Source organism: Hyperolius riggenbachi, chromosome 6 (assembly GCF_040937935.1).
Source record: "Hyperolius riggenbachi isolate aHypRig1 chromosome 6, aHypRig1.pri, whole genome shotgun sequence".
NCBI lineage: Eukaryota > Metazoa > Chordata > Amphibia > Anura > Hyperoliidae > Hyperolius > Hyperolius riggenbachi.
Window position 1 is genome coordinate 75,810,738 of NC_090651.1, and position 26,709 is coordinate 75,837,446.

Here is a 26,709-nt window from a genome sequence, read left to right on the forward strand (position 1 = left end):
ACTCCCCATCAGAAAAAAATCTTGGCAAGATGCTGAACACACAGATCCTGTACAGACACAAAAGATCAGTATCTGCAAAAGATCTGTTCCTGCCAGAAATCCATTCCTGCAAATTGCAATGATAGTCTATGAGATCTGAAGATTATCATACACACATGATTTAACTGACATTCATCTGCAGATCAAGCAGTCATCTGCAGATCTGAAAATCCATCCTGGTGGATCTGATCTGCAGATGAATGTCAGTTAAATCATGTGTGTATGATGATCTGCAGATCTCATAGACTATCATTGCAATTTGCAGGAATGGATTTTTGGCAGGAACAGATCTTTTGCAGATACTGATCTTTTGTGTCTCAGCTCCATAGAAAAGACTGTGTAGAGTATGGCTCTTATACTACAGGAAGGGTGGTAAGATTGGTCTGTGATCTTTCATTTTCAAAAGACTATGGTCTGATGTGTGTATGTGGCCTTAGGCTGTTTGCATGCCCCACTATTGTAACTGCCTCTGGCATGATGTAGTCTGGCTTCTATTATTCTTCCTACTTTGAGTGTCACATGATCACTCCAGACTGACCTGCACACCAGCTGAATTCCTGAAAAGGCTGTATTTCACCAGTGCTTTCATTCTAAGCACACGAAACAGGAATTCTGTCCACTACTTTGCTTCTATACTTAAGTTTATATTCAGTTTTCATCCTGATTTCATTAGAATTTGTCTTTTTCTGTTTTGGGTTCAGTTAGGCTGAATTTATTTTCAAATGAAAACATCTAATGAAAGGGGTAATACAATTGCCATTGATGATTACATGAATGGCACATAGGATCTGTTCAGTTCATAGCTGATCTTACATTAGTCATGTTATGTTATTGGCTTTTTGAACATACAGATATTGCTGATTATTGATCTTCATTCCAACAGCAGTGATACAAAGAGCTGATATAACATGTCATGCACCAGTTCCATTTCTAATGTGTGGCACACATCAGATAGATTCCTGTCAGATTCGACCTGACAGGCATCTGACAGGAATCTATCTGCTGGTCAAATCTGCTGCAAATCTATAAGTGTATAGCCACCTTAAGTCATTTATATGGAAAACTTTAGCTGCAGAAGCCATAGCTGGCTTTGTTTTGGAAAAATGATTGTATTCCTGTTATGCTGATGTTTTCAGCATTCCTGCCTGTATACTTTCTGCAAATGTGCAACCGTGATGTATAGCATCCACTATCTATTGCAATCTCCTGCATATCAGGAACCATGACTGCCGCCTCATGTATAGTACTTTGCTCCATTGGCAATCATTTAGGCCTGGTGCACACCAAAAACCGCTAGCAGATCCGCAAAATTCTAGCAGATTTTGAGGCAGGGAACACACTTGACTTTCAGTTTTCCGCGCGCGTTTTTCTGCATACTTTTTCTGCACACTAAGTGTGTTTCCATGCGCGCGTTTTTTCACAGCAGCTGATGTAATTGATACAGAAAACTGCCAAAATCTGCAGAATCAGAATGCAGAATGTCAGTTTTTTTTCTGCGCACGAACAACACAGCAAGTGTGTACTAGCACATTGATTAACATGGGTTCTCAGTTTTTCTGTGCAGAAAACGCGTACGAAAGCAGTCAAGTGTGTTCCCTGCCTGAAACGCTTTTTCTTCTTTTTCTGTAGCGTTTCAGCTAGCATTTTGCGGTTTTGTGAAGCGTTTTTGGTGTAGTAGATTTAATGTATTGTTACAGTAAAGCTGTTACTGAACAGCTACTGTAACAAAAAACGCCTGGAAAACCGCTCTGAAGTGCCGTTTTTCAGAGCGGTTTGCGTTTTTCCTATACTTAACATTGAGGCAGAAACGCAATCCAAAATCTGCAGCTGCCCGGGAGTATGCGTTTCTGCAAAATGCCTCCCGCTCTGGTGTGCACCAGCCCATTGAAATACATTACCCTAGCGGATCCGCACCCGCAAGCGGATCGCAAACCGCAGCCGAATCGCTCTGGTGTGCACTAGGCCTTAGAGCCTGTGCGCATCCATGCATAATGCAGCAAAATCCCCGGTGGTCATCCGTTATCAAATAAATGAGTGACAACTGTGCAGTCACAATCTCTGTAGTTCATTTACCTCCTCTGCAGTTATTTTCACACGCAGTTAATTAACAGCCTGTCTTTAACTCTGGAGTTATTTTAAGGATTGAAGAGTTAACTTAAAGACAGAAGAGTTAACTTTAGGTTTGCCTGAGGTAAAATGTTTCCTGAATACTACATGCCTCGTTACCATGGTGATAACTATAGAAACGTTATCAAAGACAGGAGATAAACTCAGTGAATTGAGGCCAATGCCTCTGATTTGAGTTCTGTTAAACCTTCTTCATTCATTATTCGATATGTTGTTAGAGATTTGCCATGAGCAATGCAAACCAAAATGGATTTTAACATGGGGGTCTTAGAAGAGGGGGGGGGGGGGGGTAGGGGAAGGGTATCCTCCCTGTAGGGGAAGGGTATCCTCCCTATCTCCTTCTTGCAACTGTATTTTTCAAAATTATCACCTACTCTTTCATTGGTCCAATTCCCATCTGCATAAATGTGCATAAAGGTAACATACAAAATTTGCACTGAATTATAAACATCCCATTGACTGTCTTGAGTGTTAATCTGTACGCTGACAGCTTGACAGCGTTAGTTTTGGGAACGGAGCTTTCAGCCAACCGTAAGATTTCCCCCAATGCCAGCCATTCCTTCCTACTAAGGATTTGAAGTTTAACAGAGGTACTTAGGGCGCGTTTCCACTTGAGCGGAAACCGCCGCGAATCTGCAGAGTTTCCCCGCAGGCGAATAGTGCGGGGAAACTCTGCCATAGGGTGCAATGGTAACACCGGCCGAATCGCTACCGCTAGTGATTCGGCCGGCTTTTCCATCCGAATCGGAGCGGGAGGCTGCGGATCTCATAGTCGTGCCACTCACGTGGAATCGCGCCCTTACAGACAGAGGTACATGATCAGTAGTATCATTGTATGTAGTGTGTGTGTTGCTGTATTGGAGGAATCGTGGATAACATAGCGCCTTCCATGACATAATGGGTTAATGGAATGCCTGCTGCTAATCCAGAGAAGACTAATATGTGCGTTTGTCTGTTTTGTATCCGCAGGCTGCCGGGACAGTGTGAATATTTAGGACTGCAGGTCGCAGATTACTTCAAGCAGTGGATTAATCTGAAAAAGGTACTTTCTCCAGCAAATCCCCTTTTCCTGTAAATGTCTGACTCCTGGGGGAGGTGTTCACATGCCGCCTCATTTGCATGGAAATGAAGTGTGATTTTTTTTTTTTCCTCCCATCTCTCCTGGGGCTCCGACAGGTTTCCTATCGTCCTGTTATTGTGCAATGCTAATGGGAGTCTGACTATGCTTAATGGTTCAGCATGCCGGAGGTAGTAACATGTGTGAGCGTTATCCTCATGCTAGTGAGACGCCACTACTGGTAACACACAGGCAGAGAGCAGTCGCTCCTGGTAACAATACAAAGTATCAGCTGTGTATAGGTTCAGCATTGTCTGTTTAATTGAAGCTGCCCATACCAGACTATCCAAGAGGAGAATAAAGCAACTGCACAGTCATGGCTGCCCCCTCCGTGTCACTGGTGTTTGCTCTGCTCCACTGTAATTAGTAACATTGGACTGGACTTACTGAGGTTCTTCTGGGCTGATGATCTGGATCATTATGAACCACAGAGGATACTGCAGAAAGCTTCATCTATTACTACTACAGTCAAATGCATACACCTCCCATTTAAAAAAATAAAATAAATCTATTCAGTTCCCTGGTGCCTAGTGCCACCTCCCCCCACTCCATTATACAGATCCTTGGTATCAAGCAGGCTCCCTCCTTCCCTTATACAGGTGCCTGGTGTCCAATGCCCCCTTCCCCCCTTCCTGGAGTCTAGTGCTCTCCTCACTCCATTATACAGTTCCCTGGTGTCTAATGGTCCCCCTCCCCTATACAATTTCCTGGTGTCTAGTGCTCCCCTCACTCCATTATAAAGGTCCCTGGTTTCTTAGGGCCCTTTCACACTAGAGGGCTTTTTCGGCGTTTTAACGCCACGGCCAAAGTTGGCATTTTCCAAGGTAAGATGAAAGTCCATAGACTTTCATTTTACCTTTCACATCCAACTCCGCGTTTTGGAGCGTTGCGTTTCAACGCTCCCAGGAGCTTTTTTAGGGCTGACCGCAGCGTTTCTCTTTACAATTGATAGCAATGTGTTGGCGTGAAAACACATTGAAACCACCTGCAGCCAAAACGCAGCGGTTTAGCCTTTTACCGCTGCCTGTAGTGTGAAAGAGCCCTAATGGTCCCCCTTCCCTATAACGTTTCCTGCTGTCTAGTGCTCCCCTCACTCCATTATACAGGTCCCTGGTGTCTAATGCCCCCTCCCTTATACAGTTTCCTGGTGTCTAGTTGCCCCCTCCCTCTCCTATACAGTTACCTGGTGTCTAGTTGCCCCTCTCCCTTCACCATGTGGTTTCATACTGCTTCAGTGCTTAGCCATATAGGCTTAGCACACAGGTGCTCCAAGGACAAATATAATGCAAATTGGGGAAACCACACGTGGGACAAATTTGATGGTACTGTGGGCCAGATTTGGCCTGTATGCCAGTGTGTGACATGTATGATCTGGGCTGACTTGATTATAAAAGAAAATTCCTTCTATGAGGCATACTGTACATACAGTGGTAATAACTTAAACACCTTTGAGCAACTCTCACTATGGTCAGATGTAACCTCAGCCATTGTAGACTGGTCTTCTCCGAGGCGAGAATGCAACATGCGCACAAGCGTCCCCAAGATCTGCCGAGTCCACCGCTCCTTACACAGAAGCAGCTCCATCATTCTCTGTGCCGTCGCCCTTACTCCCTTCTTCATATACACAGAATGTGCTGCTCAGCTGCTGCCTAGTAGGTATAATCAAGGAGATGCAACTATTTCTTAGTTTATTCAGGATTATGTAAATTTATGCAGCTTGAAAATGGACCGATCAATTTAAACCTGGCTGGGACTTGATTGGTCCATTTTCAAGCTGCATAAATTTGCATACAAATATACACAGTTTTGCATGAGATATTTGCATCTCAATATGCCTTCTGTCTAGCAAAGCATCTGCGCAGCATTGAGGTCCTGCTGCCTCACCTGCTGTATCAAGTTTGCTCCTGGTGGGCGACACAAATGATGGGCAACTTGAGCATATGTGCGGGGAACCATTAGGGACTTTGAAGATGAGCTCAGTTGGGCCAACAGTGATTTGGTTGCTTAGTCACTCAGAACAGAATGATAGTCTACTACTGAGAAAGAGAAGATCAGTGACCACACAGCATACCATTTTTTAAAAATATCTGTTCAATTCAAGAATAGCAATCACATTTTTTTGACTGATTGTAACATTTCAAAAATCTGACAATGTACTACACACATACTGTATGTTTAATTTTTCCTCATGATAAAACCGATTGGACACTCTCTGCAAAAATTGCGTGGGTATATATATATATATATATTAATACATTGACAATCTACCACACACCATTCAATTTTCATTAAAATTGATCAGAAAAATCCACCATTCCTGATCAACTTTTGAGAAAAAACGGGAAATGTGATCGGATTTTTTGCTCGAATTAAAAAAAAAAAAAAAAAAGGCTTTCGGATCTTCGGGAAATCCGATCTTTTTAATCGAATTGCTGTAAACTGGGATCAATTTATTGTATCGTGGGTGGCCATCTTTACTCATACTACAGTATTACGCGAGGCATCTGCAAACTGGCAAGAACATTGGTTGATGAGAGATCTGCCGATGCACAAACCAGGCAGGGAACTTAAGGTGGCCACTAACTGTCCAATTTCTGGCGCAAAAACGTTTGAGCGATCAGAAATTCTGATTGGACGAAAAATCGTTCACTACACCATCAACTAAACCAATCTTTGCTTCCTATCTATCACGACCACCAAGAAAATCCAAATTTTCGTTCGACGGAAATTCATTCGGGCGACATTTTTTTCACTCATTCATAATCGATTGTGTCCACCAATGGAGATTATTTACAACCAATCCGATCAGAATTTCTGATCGCTCGAACGATTTTTCGCTAGAAATTGGACCGTTAGTGGCCAGCTTTAGTTACATTGTCAGCAGGCTGATGAATACATGGCCCTGGTATCTACCCGTACCCAGCTAAACTCACTGGCAGCAAGGGAGGAGCACTTGTAATATTTTGTGCATGATTTACATACTGCAATGTTTGTCTAATTATTAGACAAACATTGCAGTATGTAAATCATGCACAAAATGTTAATCTAATTTCTGTTTCCTGTAGATCCGTACAAGTGATGTGCCAGATGTAAGAGACTATAGTGGGTAATGGTTGTCTAGTAAATATGGTGTACGTCGAACGTTAGAAAATGCTTCAGCGCACAGCAATACTAAGTCTGTGCGACATTCACAGTGCACACGTTGCGTTTGTGTGTAACGTGTAGCGTTGTTAGAAAGTGCTGCATGCTGTGCGTTATACACGTTATTAGCAGTGTTGGACTGTTTGCACATGCTCAGTAATGACTTAGAAGCATACTTTTCATGACCTGTATGCTCTACTGTATGCGACGATAATGGGGTGTTAAGTTGCGTTGCGACTTTTTGGGGGGCGTTGCGTTGTAATTTGCGTCGCGACTTTAACGTCGCATCAGAACGCAGCATCCTACTGTGAAAGAGGCCTTAGTCACTTTCTCCCATTTTCTTGAGACACAATAAGCCCCATTGCAACAAACTGATAAGTCTCTGTATGCAATAATGAAGCTGTTTTACATCCCTCTAGGGAAGATCTTGATGTTTGATTCATCTTATGCTTAGTACACACAACGCAATTTTCTGTCAGATTGATGGTCGAATCGATTATTTCCAACAGATCTGATCCGATTCCTGATCATTTTTGTGATCGATTTTGTTTTTTATCACTTCTATGCAAAATTGATCAGAAAAACGATTGTGAATTAGACTTGTTGGAAATAATTAATTAGACCGTCAATCTGATGGAAAATTGCATGGTCGGGTACTAAGCAGTATTGTACTGCTAAACTGGTCTGTTTGTTTTATAATCAGAAAGCAGATCCCACATATGTAATGGTCAAACTGATCCGCTTCATTTTACAGATAGATTTAGAAACGCTACATATAAAGCTTGTATAAAATGAACACAAATGCACACATTACCCTCAATTAGCCTTTATGTGTATCTAAAAACAAATAATTCCTAGAAGACAATATACTGTAGTTGGAGTACAAAAAAAAAATCCTGTTATAAGTATATAAGCAATAATAATAATAGAGCGGAGATGTGTGCTGCAGTTCCTTGCTTGCCTTGCGTTCAGCAGCCTTGCCCATCATGTGCTGTCAGAACACATTTTAGTGCTGATTGCTGACTGTTAGTAAATGGGAAGTGACGGCACACACAGGCATTGTGCAGTTCACTGACCATTACTCATCGCCATTTGAAGTTCACTAAACTTTTGCTGCGCGGGTAGCAGCTCGGAGCTGGTAGAGCAAGTAACCTGGCCTGCGACTTGTATAACGAAGACATAGGCGCCAAGCCTCCTCCCACCTTTCCCTCCTCTTCCTGGAGGGCCAATTCATGCCCACCCTGCTCTGGTCCAAAGCTGCTGGCAGTCACCGGGATCCTGTGATTAGTCTAATGTGACGTGACAAGCACTGACAGATGACAGGCTGAGTCCCAAGCCATTTATTTACTGTCATATGGAGAACAACAATTCCTCTATACTCTAATGGAGTCACTAAACACCTAAAACTCTGGTCCACTTCCGATGGAAGAAATGCTGGTGATTACACTTGCTGTACAATACATGATCAATTGTGTTGTTTAGAATTCTTGTAGCACTTCTCGCTAATTTAATCTATTTAAAGCCGCCAATGAGAGGGATTCATGTTTTCAAAGAAAAGCAAATTATTACTGTCAGTTTTAAGATTTCAATTCTTGCTGCAATTTGAAACGGGAAGAACATTTTTAATAACATACATTTTTTCTTTTTTGTAAGTTGAATTTCACTTTAAAATCAATCAGTGCAGGTATTCCCCAACTTACAAACACTCCTACTTACGAGTGGCCTGCAAATGTGAATATTGATTCTGTGAGAACAAGTGGAGACATTTTTTTTTTAAAAGTCTTGTAGTTTTTAGAAAATCAATTCCAAGAAAAATATATATAGGAAGATGTTTTTGCCTCCGTATCAGGACTTGTAATTGCCTGCTTGCTCTAAACTTTCACTTGAAGGGCCCACCGTTAGGTAACTATACTCTTCTACATGCCAAAGACCTGCCAATCTAACAGCACAAGCCAAATTACAGGAGGGGATAGCAGAATTATGACTCATTTGTGTGCTGCTAATACAATTGCCCAGTGAGCAGGCTGGGGAGGGACAATATTAGGATTGTGTTGCTCAGTTCCAGAGGTGAAAAGGGTTTGGGTTGGGGTTAGCACAGCGCTTGTTCTGCTGGCCTAACTGCCTGTATTTTGTTAGGCCTCAGTAAGGTCTCAGGTAAGACTTTTTACTTATCCTGTATATTACTGATCTATTTAACTGTATGCCACGAGTTCAACTACTATCGGCAGAGTCATTGACATTTTTATTTCTTTAGATAAAACAAAATAATTTGTAATCATCATAATGAAGTCTTCTCTTGTATTTAGAAATATTTCTGAGGATTCAGGAATCAAACACACAAAGCACTCTCATTCTAGTTTCAGAACGACTATGTGCCTTAAAATGCATCAGTGGTAATGACATACAAGTGGGTGTGTCCTGGTGTCTCATAGCTACATAAAATTCAGGGCTGACACACACCTTAATACCCTGGATGCCTAGTGGCGGCCCACACCCAGAGATCATCATAGAGTCAAACACTACCCTTGGTACTTTTTCAAGGGCATTGATTTCTCCATTCTCTATGACCCCATGACCTTCAACCTTCAACTCTCCAATCCCTGGGGTCATATGGCAAATGCAGCTATCATGATACCTATTCCCCCACAAAAAAGGTGCCTCCGCAGAAAAGAAAAGAGAAAAGCATATATTTCCACCTGGACCCCCCCTCCCATGCAGATAATTACAATGGTATGGTAAGCATATTACTAGGTCCAGTGTAGGGGTCCAGTCAGTACTCTTCCATACAGATACCCCCTGTCAGTCCTTCTGTAGCATATGAGAAGACCAGCACAGGAATAACAGCGGATACTCTGCATAGGGTGGAGGGCTGACACTGGATACTGGTGTCGTTTTTATCAGCGGATGGGAAGAAGGCCTCCTGATGGCTATGCCAATGGGTATGTTTGAAGCATGTTTATGCTATGGTTGTTATATATGTTACGGCCAGAACCCGAAGTGTGGCCACTTCTAGTTCTGGCCGGCCACTTCGGGTTCTGGCCGGCCAATTTGCGAAGTGGCCGCAGCGCAGCGGCCAATGTTAGAAATGCAAAGCTACACTTATTTTACGGCCGTCTCGCTGCGGCCAAATGTATTAAAAGTTGCTTAAATTTAATTAAATATAGCCGGCGGCGATGTGATAGATGAAGCCGCCGGCTTTCGCACTGCCTCCCCCCCCCCCCCCCCCGATTCTCTCCCCCCCCCCCCCCCCCGCCTCTCTCCTTGTCCCCGCCTTCCATACAATACGGAGCCGCCGGGAGAGTCGTTCGTCGCGGCAGGGGAAGCAGAGCGGGGAGGCTGCAGACATTGCTTCTGCCAGCGCCCGCTCTGCAGGAACGGCAGGATTCCCCTGCCGCGACGAACGACTCTCGGGGGACACGCGTGTCCCCGCCCGGCTGCTCCGTATGTCGTATAGGAGGCAGGGGAGAGGAGAGAGGCGGGGGGGGGAGGAGGAGAGGAGGAGGAGGCAGTGCGAAAGCCGGCGGCTTCATCTATCACATCGCCGCCGGCTATATTTAATTAAATTAAGCAACTTTTAATACATTTGGCCGCAGCGAGACGGCTGTAAAATAAATGTAAACTTTCCATTTCTAACATTGGCCGCTGTGCTGCGGCCACTTTGCACATTGGCCGGCCAGAACCCGAAGTGGCTGGCCAGAACTAGAAGTGGCCACACTTCGGGTTCTGGCCGTAACATATATAACAAACGAAAGTATCCTAGTTAAGCGTCAGAATATTTTATTGATAATTACTTCAAATTCAATATTTCTAAAAATTACGACAAATCTTTACTTTAGTAATGTGCCAGCTTGAATTATGACTGAGTGGGCAGATTAAATAAAATACTGATATTATATACAGATGGTGCGGATTTAAATATTTTGTGCAGATCTTTGGTGACACCTAGTAAGAAAGAACACCAAGCTGCAAGGAGCAGTACTTACGATACACCTGTAATGTAAAAAGAAGATGGACTGAGTAGGATGTCAGATTATACTTGATAAGTACATTGCATTTACTGGTAATTGATGTTTTGTTCCCTTTTGCTCACTCATCAACAGCTTTCTCAGAGCAGCTCAACTGTTGCATACAAGCGTGACTCTTTTTTTTTAATTCTCTTTATAGTTTTTGAGTCCAATTTGCAGCCATCTAGTGGCTGTTTTTGATACTGTCATACAAGGTCAATAAGTAAAAGTTTGTACTTATGAAAGAATCAAACATAAGTTTCTGTCAGCTAAAAACCCGCAATAACCAACTGGCCCTCAAAGTGCAACAACAAAGAATATGGGAATACAAGTGTGAGCCGCCGTTAGAAGCTGTACTAACATGGAAAGGCTTTGCTGTGGGTGATGGTGGCTTGGGGGCCGGGGAAAATACACAAAAGTCTCACCGTTTGCTATATGAGTGACTGTATGAGCATAAATGTATAGTGTGGTGGTGAATCGACATACTAGACATCACATAGTAATTATAACCTTCAAAGGATTCATGAAAAACCTGTAAGGGGTCAAAAATGACTTTGTGGATATCTTAGTAAAAGTAGTAGTAATTTTTCTTTGCATACCCATATGAGCTCAACAAAGTATTAATACTGAAATAATTCCCTCCAATATGAAGCCAAGTGAAAGAAGATGGAACCTGAAATGCGGTCATAAATGACCCCCTTTTTGCTCTTCATTGCTGGTGTCTAAATCTTTATCTTTGGCCATGGTGAGTACTGTAGGCTCAATACCACTTGTTATCTGGCTAAAATTCCTCATCACCTGTCATCTTAGCTATCCCAACAGGGCTATAATTACTATCTATCTGCACCAAGACCGCTTCTGTTACATTCACACTGTGTCCTTTTTGTTACTTAGAAGCCAGGCCGCCTGGGTACCTGAACTTGTGACATGAGACAAATGAGTATGTGCAGTCCCAAGCCTACATAGAACTAATCTGTGCTGCTTTTTCTTTTTTTCTCACTGTACTTTGAATCCAAGGCCCCATATGTAATTAACTTTTCTCCTGAGTTTTGTCCAAGAAGATATTTTATATTACTTACAAAATAACTTTTCAGCACCTTGTAATTAAAAAGTCAGTAGAAAAGTAATATCAAACACAAACTTATTCAGAGTATTTCCTTGCTTGCTTAAAATATAATTTATTGATAAAGTGTGAAAGCATCTCCTGTAAGGAAACTAAGAAGACATATGGTATGTTAAAGCATACCTGAAATCTTAAAAGAAAAGAAAGAATCCCGTGTTAATTCTTGAATGTAGGAAAATGTGTCTTTCCAGACAGCTCTTAATTATACAGCAAGTCCCCATTATCCAGAACTTTGGCAACTGGAAGTCTCAACCGGCATACCTGAGGGAGAAAACTGGGACAGAACTTTTACCCAGGGGTGACACTTGTCTTTCATGCTGTTCAAAAAACTGAAAGACAAGTGTGATTCCTGCCTTACAGCAGCTATTGTAATTTATAGAGAAAACTGGCAAATTGAGCAAGATTTCAGTTTTTTTCTGCGTGCAAAATCTGCATTCAAGTGTGACCTTGCCCACTGATTAACATGAGTTCTCAGTTGAAATGGAGTTTTCTATGCAGAAAATGCACACGAAAGCCAACAAGTGTGACCCCGGCCTTAGGAGTTTGCAGAGCATAAAATACTTACTAATCCTCTGGGCCAGTTTCTATGCATCTTGCAGCTCCTAGTGGCTTTTCAGCGTCCATGCACAGGTCCCAGCGGGTCAGGTGACACATCGGGAGTCATACACAGAGGACGTCGGATAGCCACTGGAAGCTACAGGATGCCTAGGAGACGCCCCCTGGAGAATCGGTAAGCAGTTCCTGCTGCATGGTGAGAGGTTGGTGCTACTTTTGGCCAGTTGTTCAAGCAACCGGCAAGCAGATGTATCAGGCAATCCCCGCCTGTTTTAAAGTTTAGTATCTAAAGTTCACATTACAACACACCTACTTCACTCAGACAAAATGGCTGACAATTTTCACTCCTCAACTTGTCCCTTAAAGGGAAGGTCCAAGCAAAATAAAAAAATGAGTTTCACTTACCTGGGGCTTCTACCAGCCCCATGCAGCCATCCTGTGCCCTCGTAGTCACTCACTTTTGCTCCAGTCCCCCGCTGGCAGCTTGCCGACCTCGGAGGTCGGCGGGACGCATTGCGTACATTTTTACGCATTCCCGCTAGTGCAGGAACATTAACACATACATTTTTACGCATTGCTGGTTTAATGCGTAAAAATGTACGCATTGAACCAGTTACGCGTAAAAGTGTATGTGTTAATGTTCCTGCACTAGCGGGAATGCGTAAAAATGTACGCAATGCGTCCCGCCGTCCTCCGAGGTCGGCAAGCTGCCAGCGGGGGACTGGAGCAAAAGTGAGTGACTACGAGGGCACAGGATGGCTGCATGGGGCTGGTAGAAGCCCCAGGTAAGTGAAACTCATTTTTTTATTTTGCTTGGACCTTCCCTTTAATTATAGACATCAATTATACAGTATTAATACGTTTTTCTGGAATTTCTGATTCTGCCCCCTGTTAATAAGCTGCAGGCTGGTGCTGCTTTCATTCATTGATTATGAGATTTAGCTATGTGTACACTCAGGTTTGTGGATCCCAGTCTCCGCAGACAGGATATGGCGATGGTGCTAAACGGAATGGATTAGTGGAAACCCTCCGTACGGCATTTACGTTTTCAGTTTACAGTCCCGTATAGTCGCTCTGTGATTTATACGTGTATCAGAGAGGAGCCCCCGTTGGATGTCAGAGAAGCGGCAGACAGATCTACAGTAAGAGATCCGCTCTTCATTCACTTCCGAGCAAGACGCTCTTAATTACCAATGTTTATTAGCGCGCGGGTCAGATGTGCTAATTAATAAGACAATGTTGAATAACACCTCCGGTAAACATAATCAGAGCGAAATTAATACACAATTATAAGGGTGAGCGCTTTCCAGATAAAATTATGTAACAGAGCAAATGATTTAATTAATATATAATTGCAGCGTAAACATAATTACAGGTAATGAGTGCCTAAGTAAGTGGCGATGGGAGAGCTGCGTCTACTGCGCAGCTACGAGGTAATAAGGAGCCCAGGCGGAATTTGTCGCCGTCTTCGCTGGCAGATGGGGATGTGTTACAAATCCAGCTAATTTTCAATTAGACATAAAACCTTCACCTCACAGTAGTGACCCAGAACAATACACCGCGGTCGGCAAAGGGAAACACCGGAGAAAACACGCTCTAAAGGTCGAGATGAATTAGAGAGCACTTTTTTTTTCTTTCTTGAAGGCTTTCTCCTTTTTATCCTTTTTCTCCGTGAGATGAAATGAGACCGGGCCTCTTTCCTCCTTTTAAATACGCCTCAGAGAAAATGTGAACTCTGAATTTCTTTTCATCCCCTCCTTTCGTCTTGTTAACATGTGTTGCCTTTGGGGTAATCAGGGAAAAAATATTATGTCCTTTCACAATTACCAGGTTCCCGAATATTAAAATGTCTTTGCACATCGCCACTGTTAGTTTGATTGGTATTCTAACCTTTGACTATCGCATAAAGTGAGCCACGCTTGCAGCCAATATTGCTGGGCTGAAATTTAATTCCGAAATGATTCCACATAATAGGCAGCCGGGTAATATATGCATGAGGGATATTATGTTTGGGACGGATGCAGCAGGCCAGGGCTCGGCAGTTGAGTAATAGCCCACAGTCACTTATAATGTGTGGGCCAGGAATACCTAACTGTCACCACCGCAATAGGAAGCGTTAAATCAAAACGCCAGGGCGACCGCAGCCCGCGGATAAGGCCGCGCCGTCTACTTACAAGACTTTTCCTTTTTCTACTGTGATTTCTTTTACTTACTCTCCGACTTGGGAATATGAATAGCGGCTCTGGCTGTATATCCCGGGGATCCGGTGAGGCGTTCTGACAAGGTGAAATAAATACCGCGCCTCTTACACCGCCATATTCACCTGCTAGAGGCGACGTAACACGTTATTCCACCGGGAAGTCAAGGCTTCTTCCTCCACCTTGCTGCAGCCATCTTATTTATTACTTACTAGCAAAAGGATGCTGTCAGATTCACAGGCAGTCATAATGTGCAAAAGAAGGCAATGCGTGCTTCTATCAAATCTACAGGCCTTTAAAGCAAACCAGAAGCAAAAATGTATTAATAGTATATTAGCAGCATGGAAAAGTCTCTCTTTTATTTTTCAGTTATATAGCTTTTTATTTTTTTTTAATAACATTGCATCATACTGTCACAGTTGCAGTTTTAAAATCATGCTTTATTTTTCCAGCTATAAAACAGAGCAGACATAATGACCCCTTGAACATTCCTGCAGTAGAGCCTTATCTCAAGCTGTCTCTCACAGTTTCTTGGCTGTTTAAGTGCTTCAGAAAACAGGACTGTATTTGACCCAACTTGGGTCGAATAGCTCAGAGAAATTCTTTTGCATAGATAACTGACGTTATTTAACTCTTCCTGTACTGGAAAACAAGACATGAGAAAACATGAGACTCTTTTCTTTGCTACTTATGTTCTATTTCTCAGCTGTACCACACATACAATTCATTATATCATGAGTTGTTTTTTTTGCTTCAGGTTTGCTTTAATCTCTCTGCGACCGCCTAACGCCGATGGGCAGCCGCAGAGTGGCTCCGTTGTTCCTCCACGATGCCATATGGCGTCATCTCGTGAGAAGTGAGATTAGAAGGGAGCTTGCGCGAGCTCCCGTAACTGTAATCAGACGGCAGCAGCAGGTTGTGTTTTGTATTTACTAAAAATATAAATATTTATATAGCGCTGACAGGACATCTTGCACAGCGCTCTAGAGAGTGTATTGTCTTGTCAAGAACTGTCCCTCTGATGGGCTCACAATCCAATCCCTGCCATAGCCATTTATAGGACCAATTTGGGGGGAGGGAGGGAGGAGATTGAAAAAAAAAATGTAGGTCTTTTTTAATTAATAAAAAAACCTCATCAAAATACCACCAAAAGAAAGCTCTATTAGTGAGAAGAAAAGGAGGTAAAATTAATTTGGGCGCTAGGTTGTATGACCGAGCAATAAACCGTTAAATTTGTGAAGCTCTACATTGTAAAAAATGGCCTGGTCACTAGGGGGGGGGGGTGTTAAACATCTGGGGCTCAAGTGGTTAAAAAAAGGAGTAGCTGTGGCATTTCATTTATGTGGTCTCACTACAGCCAGCAGAATAGTAACATTCACATGTACTTACAGTGGTGTGAGAAAGTATTTTCCCATGTCTTTTATCTTCTCCTGGATATTATGAGCTGTGAGTAGTTACTAATCTTACTGTATATTGGATAAATTCAACCTGAATAAACACATAAAACGGTTTTGAAATACCCCCCCCCCCCCCCCCCCCCCAAAAAAACAAAAAAAAACAAAAAAAAAAAACACTTCCCTAATATTTGATTTCAATGTTTCAAACCACCACTGAGAAAAAAAACTAAAAACTTTTAATTCAGCTTCTTGGTTCATTGTCTTGGTTATATATTAGCTCTTGGAAAGATGGCCAAATATTTTTCATAAATTATTATTATTTTTGGTACAGTCAACAGACCATGGTTTCTTACCATAATTGCAATTTCCAGGTCCTGTGTAAGCAAATAATCCCCGACTTTCACCACAACCATACCTGGCTATTGCTTTGACGTAACGACCAGAAAATCTGATGTCCAACGCACAAGCAAACCGAGCACCAATGATAAAAAACAGTATGCCAGAGCAGCTCCAACAATTCTTCAGGACAAGAGCGTAGCAACCACTGTAAAAGAAGGAGCGCTCTGTAGTGCATTAAAAGCTAATTTATTCACTGCGGTATAAAAAATATAACTCACAAGATATGGAGTATTCACAAGCATGTAATAATACTGGCAGGCTCCCCTGGGCCTCTTACGTACTTCCTTTCTTTCTCTAGCCAGCGATGTGAGCATCCAGATGATCGTGGAACACGGAAGATGCGGCGGGACCTATGGGCAGAGGCTAGCCAATGCGTGCCAGCAGCGTCATTATGCGTTTTGGCGTGACTCCGCCTTCCTCAGATGATTCTGCTGGCTGCTGGCACTCTGTTTACTGGACGGCGGTTGCCTAGGATACATTGTAGGTGGTGCCAAGCAGGGTTAAACAACCACACTTCTCACTGTGGAATGCTGTAGTTGCTTTACACAATTATAGGACTTACCATATGTTGTCCAAACATATCCACTTTAATTAGCCTTTTCTGAGAATATGAAGTCAAAGACAAGGAGATAAGCTGGGGAAGATGCTTGGTATGCATTGGAGGGAATAGGCATTGTATGTGAAGGGAAACTTAAAAGGGAGCCATCGTGGATGGGATACCTAGAAAGAGCGGTAAACAGCATTGGTGTCTACTTGGTGGGTAGTGCTACCCACAGAGAAGGATGCAGTGTGGTAACAGGAGGGTGGTGGATACACATATGTGGTTAGCTTTATAGAGCTGTGGGATTCACAAAGCAGGGCCATTCACAGGGAGGCATGCTGGATGCAGGACGGGATTTATAGCTATTGGGAGGCTGTTTGTAGACAGAAGAGCTACATGGGTTTGTACACAGCATGTGTTTCACATAGAGGAGGGATGCATGGGGGGTGCAATTTGATGGGCTTTTGATGGGTGGTAGGGTGCTGCTTGAATTGAGTTGAATGGTAAAGAAATGCTGAAGGGGGATGAGGGGGAATACTGAACATGTGGAATGTTAAGGTGTGTGTGCTATGCTATCTATGAATTATCCATGTGCCAAGCAGTATCCGGAGAAGTTGTGCAAGACCAGAGTTTGCCTTCCCCTACTGCAGAACAGACGTGTATAGATCAGGGCTGGGCAAACTACGGTCCGCAGGCCATATCCGACCCGCTAGTGTTTTTGATCCGGCCCGCCGATAGAGCATCGCATCCCTCCAGAATTGCATGCAGTGCGTGATGATAAGTTTAACTTACCCAATCGCAGTCTCCAGCACCGATCTCCATGGCCACAGCAGTGTCATATGACCCACCGTCCGTACGTACCAGCGTGTCACATGACGCTGATGGGGCCATGGAGATCGGCACTGTCGGCTGCGATTGATCGGCACTGTCGGCTGCGAAATGAGTTAAACCTATTAATACGCACTGCTCACAATTCTGCAGGGAGGGAGGGGAGGAATGTGGGCTGCTAGAGGAAGGTGGCCGCTAGAGGAATAGAGGAATGTGGCCTTCAGCGGTAGAAATTTGCCCACCCCTGGTATAGATCCTGTAGATATCATAGTCGACATGTCTGTTTGAATGTTGCGGTCCATTGCAGAAAACGGTCTGTAAATGAGCATAGTGTCAACCTAGCCTTACTGGGTGCTGCAGCTGCAAAGAGACACATCTTATCTGAGTCATAAATCTCTGAGAATGCCTAAAGAAGTCCACATGTATGTGCTGCAGTTCCCACATATAGTGAGCACAGGGATCATAAATGCACAGGAATCATGGATGCACAGGAACCCCATATGTGCTGCAGTTCCTGCGTATAGTGAGCACAGGGATCATGGATGCACAGGAACCCCATATGTGCTGCAGTTCCTGCGTATAGTGAGCACAGGGGTCATGGATGCACAGGAATCCCATATGTGCTGCAGTTCCTGTGTATAGTGAGCACAGGGATCATAAATGCACAGGAATCATGGATGCACAGGAATCTTGTGTGTGCTGCAGTTCCTGCGTATAGTGAGCACAGGGATCATGGATGCACAGGAACCCCATATGTGCTGCAGTTCCTGCGTATAGTGAGCACAGGGATCATGGATGCACAGGAATCCCATATGTGCTGCAGTTCCTGTGTATAGTGAGCACAGGGATCATAAATGCACAGGAATCATGGATGCACAGGAATCCTGTATGTGCTGCAGTTCCCGCCTATAGTGAGCACAGGGATCATGGATGCACAGGAATCCCATATGTGCTGCAGTTCCTGCGTATAGTGAGCACAGGGATCATGGATGCACAGGAATCCCATATGTGCTGCATTTCCCGCCTATAGTGAGCATAGGGATCATGGATGCACAGGAACCCCAAATGTGCTGCAGTTCCTGCGTATAGTGAGCACAGGGATCATGGATGCACAGGAACCCCATATGTGCTGCAGTTCCTGCGTATAGTGAGCACAGGGATCATGGATGCACAGGAACCCCAAATGTGCTGCAGTTCCTGCGTATAGTGAGCACAGGGATTATGGATGCACAGGAACCCCATATGTGCTGCAGTTCCTGCGTATAGTGAGCACAGGGATCATGGATGCACAGGAACCCCATATGTGCTGCAGTTCCTGTGTATAGTGAGCACAGGGATCATGGATGCACAGGAATCCCATATGTGCTGCAGTTCCTGCGTATAGTGAGCACAGGGATCATGGATGCACAGGAACCCCAAATGTGCTGCAGTTCCTGCGTATAGTGAGCACAGGGATCATGGATGCACAGGAACCCCATATGTGCTGCAGTTCCTGCGTATAGTGAGCACAGGGATCATGGATGCACAGGAACCCCAAATGTGCTGCAGTTCCTGCGTATAGTGAGCACAGGGATCATGGATGCACAGGAACCCCGTATGTGCTGCAGTTCCTGCGTATAGTGAGCACAGGGATCATGGATGCACAGGAACCCCATATGTGCTGCAGTTCCTGTGTATAGTGAGCACAGGGATCATGGATGCACAGGAATCCCATATGTGCTGCAGTTCCTGCGTATAGTGAGCACAGGGATCATGGATGCACAGGAACCCCATATGTGCTGCAGTTCCTGTGTATAGTGAGCACAGGGATCATGGATGCACAGGAACCCCGTATGTGCTGCAGTTCCTGCGTATAGTGAGCACAGGGATCATGGATGCACAGGAACCCCGTATGTGCTGCAGTTCCTGCGTATAGTGAGCACAGGGATCATGGATGCACAGGAACCCCATATGTGCTGCAGTTACTGTGTATAGTGAGCACAGGGATCATGGATGCACAGGAACCCCGTATGTGCTGCAGTTCCTGCGTATAGTGAGCACAGGGATCATGGATGCACAGGAACCCCATATGTGCTGCAGTTCCTGTGTATAGTGAGCACAGGGATCATGGACGCACAGGAATCCCATATGTGCTGCAGTTCCTGCGTATAGTGAGCATAGGGATCATGGATGCACAGGAACCCCAAATGTGCTGCAGTTCCTGCGTATAGTGAGCACAGGGATCATGGATGCACAGGAATCCCATATGTGCTGCAGTTCCTGCGTATAGTGAGCACAGGGATCATGGATGCACAGGAACCCCATATCTGCTGCAGTTCCTGCGTATAGTGAGGGCAGGGATCATGGATGCACAGGAACCCCATATGTGCTGCAGTTCCTGCGTATAGTGAGCACAGGGATCATGGATGCACAGGAACCCCATATGTGCTGCAGTTCCTGTGTATAGTGAGCACAGGGATCATGGATGCACAGGAATCCCATATGTGCTGCAGTTCCTGCGTATAGTGAGCACAGGGATCATGGATGCACAGGAACCCCAAATGTGCTGCAGTTCCTGCGTATAGTGAGCACAGGGATCATGGATGCACAGGAACCCCGTATGTGCTGCAGTTCCTGCGTATAGTGAGCACAGGGATCATGGATGCACAGGAACCCCGTATGTGCTGCAGTTCCTGCGTATAGTGAGCACAGGGATCATGGATGCACAGGAACCCCATATGTGCTGCAGTTCCTGTGTATAGTGAGCACAGGGATCATGGATGCACAGGAATCCCATATGTGCTGCAGTTCCTGCGTATAGTGAGCACAGGGATTATGGATGCACAGGAACCCCGTATGTGCTGCAGTTCCTGTGTATAGTGAGCACAGGGATCATGGATGCACAGGAACCCCGTATGTGCTGCAGTTCCTGCGTATAGTGAGCACAGGGATCATGGATGCACAGGAACCCCATATGTGCTGCAGTTCCTGTGTATAGTGAGCACACGGATCATGGATGCACAGGAATCCCATATGTGCTGCAGTTCCTGCGTATAGTGAGCACAGGGATCATGGATGCACAGGAACCCCAAATGTGCTGCAGTTCCTGCGTATAGTGAGCACAGGGATCATGGATGCACAGGAACCCCGTATGTGCTGCAGTTCCTGCGTATAGTGAGCACAGGGATCATGGATGCACAGGAACCCCATATGTGCTGCAGTTCCTGTGTATAGTGAGCACAGGGATCATGGATGCACAGGAATCCCATATGTGCTGCAGTTCCTGCGTATAGTGAGCACAGGGATTATGGATGCACAGGAACCCCATATGTGCTGCAGTTCCTGTGTATAGTGAGCACAGGGATCATGGATGCACAGGAACCCCGTATGTGCTGCAGTTCCTGCGTATAGTGAGCACAGGGATCATGGATGCACAGGAACCCCATATGTGCTGCAGTTCCTGCGTATAGTGAGCATAGGGATCATGGATGCACAGGTACCCCAAATGTGCTGCAGTTCCTGCGTATAGTGAACACAGGGATCATGGATGCACAGGAACCCCGTATGTGCTGCAGTTCCTGCGTATAGTGAGCACAGGGATCATGGATGCACAGGAACCCCGTATGTGCTGCAGTTCCTGCGTATAGTGAGCACAGGGATCATGGATGCACAGGAACCCCGTATGTGCTGCAGTTCCTGCGTATAGTGAGCACAGGGATCATGAATGCACAGGAACCCCGTATGTGCTGCAGTTCCTGCGTATAGTGAGCACAGGGATCATGGATGCACAGGAACCCCGTATGTGCTGCAGTTCCTGCGTATAGTGAGCACAGGGATCATGGATGCACAGGAACCCCGTATGTGCTGCAGTTCCTGCGTATAGTGAGCACAGGGATCATGGATGCACAGGAACCCCGTATGTGCTGCAGTTCCTGCGTATAGTGAGCACAGGGATCATGGATGCACAGGAACCCCATATGTGCTGCAGTTCCTGCGTATAGTGAGCATAGGGATCATGGATGCACAGGAGCCCCAAATGTGCTGCAGTTCCTGCGTATAGTGAGCACAGGGATCATGGATGCACAGGAACCCCGTATGTGCTGCAGTTCCTGCGTATAGTGAGGACAGGGATCATGGATGCACAGGAACCCCATATGTGCTGCAGTTCCTGCGTATAGTGAGCACAGGGATCATGGATGCACAGGAACCCCATATGTGCTGCAGTTCCTGCGTATAGTGAGCACAGGGATCATGGATGCACAGGAACCCCATATGTGCTGCAGTTCCTGTGTATAGTGAGCACAGGGATCATGGATGCACAGGAATCCCATATGTGCTGCAGTTCCTGCGTATAGTGAGCACAGGGATCATGGATGCACAGGAATCCCAAATGTGCTGCAGTTCCTGCGTATAGTGAGCACAGGGATCATGGATGCACAAGAATCCCATATGTGCTGCAGTTCCCGCATATAGTGAGCACAGGGATCATGGATGCACAGGAACCCCATATGTGCTGCAGTTCCTGAGTATAGTGAGCACAGGGATCATGGATGCACAGGAACCCCGTATGTGCTGCAGTTCCTGCGTATAGTGAGCACAGGGATCATGGATGCACAGGAACCCCATATCTGCTGCAGTTCCTGCGTATAGTGAGCACAGGGATCATGGATGCACAGGAACCCCATATGTGCTGCAGTTCCTGCGTATAGTGAGCACAGGGATCATGGATGCACAGGAACCCCATATGTGCTGCAGTTCCTGTGTATAGTGAGCACAGGGATCATGGATGCACAGGAATCCCATATGTGCTGCAGTTCCTGCGTATAGTGAGCACAGGGATCATGGATGCACAGGAACCCCGTATGTGCTGCAGTTCCTGTGTATAGTGAGCACAGGGATCATGGATGCACAGGAACCCCAAATGTGCTGCAGTTCCTGCGTATAGTGAGCACAGGGATCATGGATGCACAGGAACCCCGTATGTGCTGCAGTTCCTGCGTATAGTGAGCACAGGGATCATGGATGCACAGGAACACCATATGTGCTGCAGTTCCTGTGTATAGTGAGGACAGGGATCATGGATGCACAGGAATCCCATATGTGCTGCAGTTCCTGCGTATAGTGAGCACAGGGATTATGGATGCACAGGAACCCCATATGTGCTGCAGTTCCTGTGTATAGTGAGCACAGGGATCATGGATGCACAGGAACCCCGTATGTGCTGCAGTTCCTGCGTATAGTGAGCACAGGGATCATGGATGCACAGGAACCCCATATGTGCTGCAGTTCCTGCGTATAGTGAGCATAGGGATCATGGATGCACAGGAACACCATATGTGCTGCAGTTCCTGTGTATAGTGAGGACAGGGATCATGGATGCACAGGAATCCCATATGTGCTGCAGTTCCTGCGTATAGTGAGCACAGGGATTATGGATGCACAGGAACCCCATATGTGCTGCAGTTCCTGTGTATAGTGAGCACAGGGATCATGGATGCACAGGAACCCCGTATGTGCTGCAGTTCCTGCGTATAGTGAGCACAGGGATCATGGATGCACAGGAACCCCATATGTGCTGCAGTTCCTGCGTATAGTGAGCATAGGGATCATGGATGCACAGGAACACCATATGTGCTGCAGTTCCTGTGTATAGTGAGGACAGGGATCATGGATGCACAGGAATCCCATATGTGCTGCAGTTCCTGCGTATAGTGAGCACAGGGATTATGGATGCACAGGAACCCCATATGTGCTGCAGTTCCTGTGTATAGTGAGCACAGGGATCATGGATGCACAGGAACCCCGTATGTGCTGCAGTTCCTGCGTATAGTGAGCACAGGGATCATGGATGCACAGGAACCCCATATGTGCTGCAGTTCCTGCGTATAGTGAGCATAGGGATCATGGATGCACAGGTACCCCAAATGTGCTGCAGTTCCTGCGTATAGTGAGCACAGGGATCATGGATGCACAGGAACCCCGTATGTGCTGCAGTTCCTGCGTATAGTGAGCACAGGGATCATGGATGCACAGGAACCCCGTATGTGCTGCAGTTCCTGCGTATAGTGAGCACAGAGATCATGGATGCACAGGAACCCCGTATGTGCTGCAGTTCCTGCGTATAGTGAGCACAGGGATCATGGATGCACAGGAACCCCATATGTGCTGCAGTTCCTGTGTATAGTGAGCACAGGGATCATGGATGCACAGGAATCCCATATGTGCTGCAGTTCCTGCGTATAGTGAGCACAGGGATTATGGATGCACAGGAACCCCATATGTGCTGCAGTTCCTGCGTATAGTGAGCACAGGGATCATGGATGCACAGGAACCCCGTATGTGCTGCAGTTCCTGCGTATAGTGAGCATAGGGATCATGGATGCACAGGAACCCCATATGTGCTGCAGTTCCTGCGTATAGTGAGCACAGGGATCATGGATGCACAGGAGCCCCAAATGTGCTGCAGTTCCTGCGTATAGTGAGCACAGGGATCATGGATGCACAGGAACCCCGTATGTGCTGCAGTTCCTGCGTATAGTGAGCACAGGGATCATGGATGCACAGGAACCCCATATGTGCTGCAGTTCCTGCGTATAGTGAGCACAGGGATCATGGATGCACAGGAACCCCATATGTGCTGCAGTTCCTGCGTATAGTGAGCACAGGGATCATGGATGCACAGGAATCCCAAATGTGCTGCAGTTCCTGCGTATAGTGAGCACAGGGATCATGGATGCACAGGAATCCCATATGTGCTGCAGTTCCTGCGTATAGTGAGCACAGGGATCATGGATGCACAGGAATCCCAAATGTGCTGCAGTTCCTGCGTATAGTGAGCACAGGGATCATGGATGCACAGGAATCCCATATGTGCTGCAGTTCCTGCGTATAGTGAGCACAGGGATCATGGATGCACAGGAACCCCATATGTGCTGCAGTTCCTGAGTATAGTGAGCACAGGGATCATGGATGCACAGGAATCCCATGCAGTGTAATAAGCTACAATCACACTTTGTATTCTTGCAGTGTCTCCTATGTGCCCAGAGATAGGATTGTATTTATTGTGATGATCTGCAGCGATGATATGTAGCACAGCATGTATCGGCACCTTGTAAATCTCCCTCTCGCTTGGATGTCTCCGCTCCGGGGACCCTGTGATCCATGGAACCCACAACACATTTTGTTTAATTATAATAATCTTAGATAAATAGCCATTGATCTGTAATTAACATTAAGATGATTTAATGTGCCCCTGCAGCATAAAGAGCTCTTAAAATGGTTTAAGCATGCTACATTTCACTTATTCTTGCTGCTCATTTCTCTTCCCGGGCCGGGACTAATGTTTATCTGTCGTGATAGGGCAGACGCTCTCGTATTACCAGGGATGCGGAAGTTGCCATTATCACATTTGCCTTTTGGGGGTCAACATCAGCTTCGTTCTGTTTTGTGGATCTCACATCATCCTCTCTGGGCCTGATTTGATTCTTCAGAAACTTCCAAAGCTTAGCATTCCGCTCGGTTCAAGAGAATAATAATAAAGACTTGCTTAAACATTTGTTGACAAAGCCTTAGTCGTTATTGGCTAACTTAAAAGAATAAGAGTAAGGTTTTGACTATTCAGCCTTCATGGTAATCTCCCCCAATTTTGGAGTCTATATTCCAGAGAGCCAGAGAGCAACCACAAGGGGCAGCTACCCCAACCTGAGTGGGATTCTCCCATAGGCTTTTAAGTGGCTGCGTTTCAGAGTAACCCAAAAAGTGTGGGTAATCTCCCCTAACCTTGAAACATAAGGCGCTGCTGAAGGCCTTCACACTATACGCGTTGCCATGCGCGCTACACTCGTCGCCATGCACACTACACTCAATGCCATGCGCATTTTGGCAATGCGTATGGGGTGCGATCAGCAAGAACATCAAAAGTGCATAGACTGCATGACTATATGCGCTGCGCAGCAGTGTGATACGCTATCGCACTGCTGCATGCATTTTTCACCAAAGCGCAACACTGACCCATTCACTGTAAAATTGATCAGAAAAATTCACCAATCCCAATAGACCCATATAAAAATAAAAAACATCAAAAACCGCAAGAAATCGGATTTCTTGCTTGAATAGAAAAAAAAATTCAATTTTTCCGGGAAACCGCTTTTATTGAATTGCCGTAAAAGTGCCGTAAAATTTGGTTCATTTTATTGTATGGTGCGTGGCCATCTTAACAGTTCGCTCATGGTTGCCTTCTTTTGTCATTTCTGGGTTTCTTGGATATCCTGTTTTTTACCCATTAAGCTGATCCAGTTCTGCCAACATGGCACTGATCTGGCGGTTGGCATAATTGCATGAATTTGGCTTGCTTGCTTGTTTTGGCTGTGACATTGTGGCACTGAAACAGGCTCAGTTTTCAGTATTTGTATGCATTATTGTACCTCCTGTGATGGTACTTGATACGCTTAGTCGAAACTACGCCTCATCGGCACTTTTTCCTGTGGCGTGTTGAACTGAGAGAAAACAGACAGTTATTGAGTTTGGAGCCTGACACACTTACTCTAATAAAGTACTGCCCCCCCCCACACACACACCTTTTTTATTGAACAATAAAAGGAAGAAAATATTCAGGTTTCTGAATCTGAACCTGGTAAGCCATGACGGTAGCAAATGAGGAAAACCTCAGACAGTGGCTTTTGATAAGTTTGCTGTTCTCTGTGTCGTATCATACAGTGTTTCTGCATAACAGCCTGGACGGTCCTGCCTGACTGGCCATTGTTCTCAATGCATGCATTAATGCCAGTGGAACAAAAGCGTGACGTCATCTATAAGCGGCTGTTTCCTGTGGGAGATTGATTACTATTTCCAGGTGCTGCAAGAGTTGGTGAATTATTATAAGCTGACAAGCATTGGATTATCAGCCCTTCCTAACAAAGAAATCTGTGTTGAAGTCTTAAGAGGAGAGTGCACAGGAATATTCTTTATTGAACACTGGAATGAGCTATAAATTCTCTGTCCATCTCCATTCTATTATTAATTGTCTGGGAGATGAATTTTGCATTCCCTATTCTTGCTGTAACAGGACTTAGGAAATAAATTCTGACTTGTTGGATTTGTACTTGTATCACATTGTACCTTTATACAGATCTCTGTGTTCCTTTGTCTCTCTGTAGAATCACTGAGTTACTAGTTATAAAAGTGCTAGTGCCTCACCAACCCAAGCTAATATCAGACTCCCATAGGTTGGAGGTACTTCTCTGCACTCCCGTGCAATTCTAC

General features: G+C 45.2%; 1 protein-coding gene across 2 annotated transcripts in view; it reads left to right on the top strand.

Moving 5' to 3' along the window:
- The window catches only part of ERI3 (ERI1 exoribonuclease family member 3), a 343,646-nt gene that overhangs the window by 118,061 nt on the left and 198,876 nt on the right, over nt 1–26,709 (top strand). For both annotated transcript variants that reach the window (XM_068239544.1, XM_068239545.1), the window contains one exon: nt 3,136–3,208. In XM_068239544.1, coding sequence (XP_068095645.1) covers nt 3,136–3,208 — 73 coding nt within the window. The remainder of the gene's footprint in view (nt 1–3,135; nt 3,209–26,709) is intronic.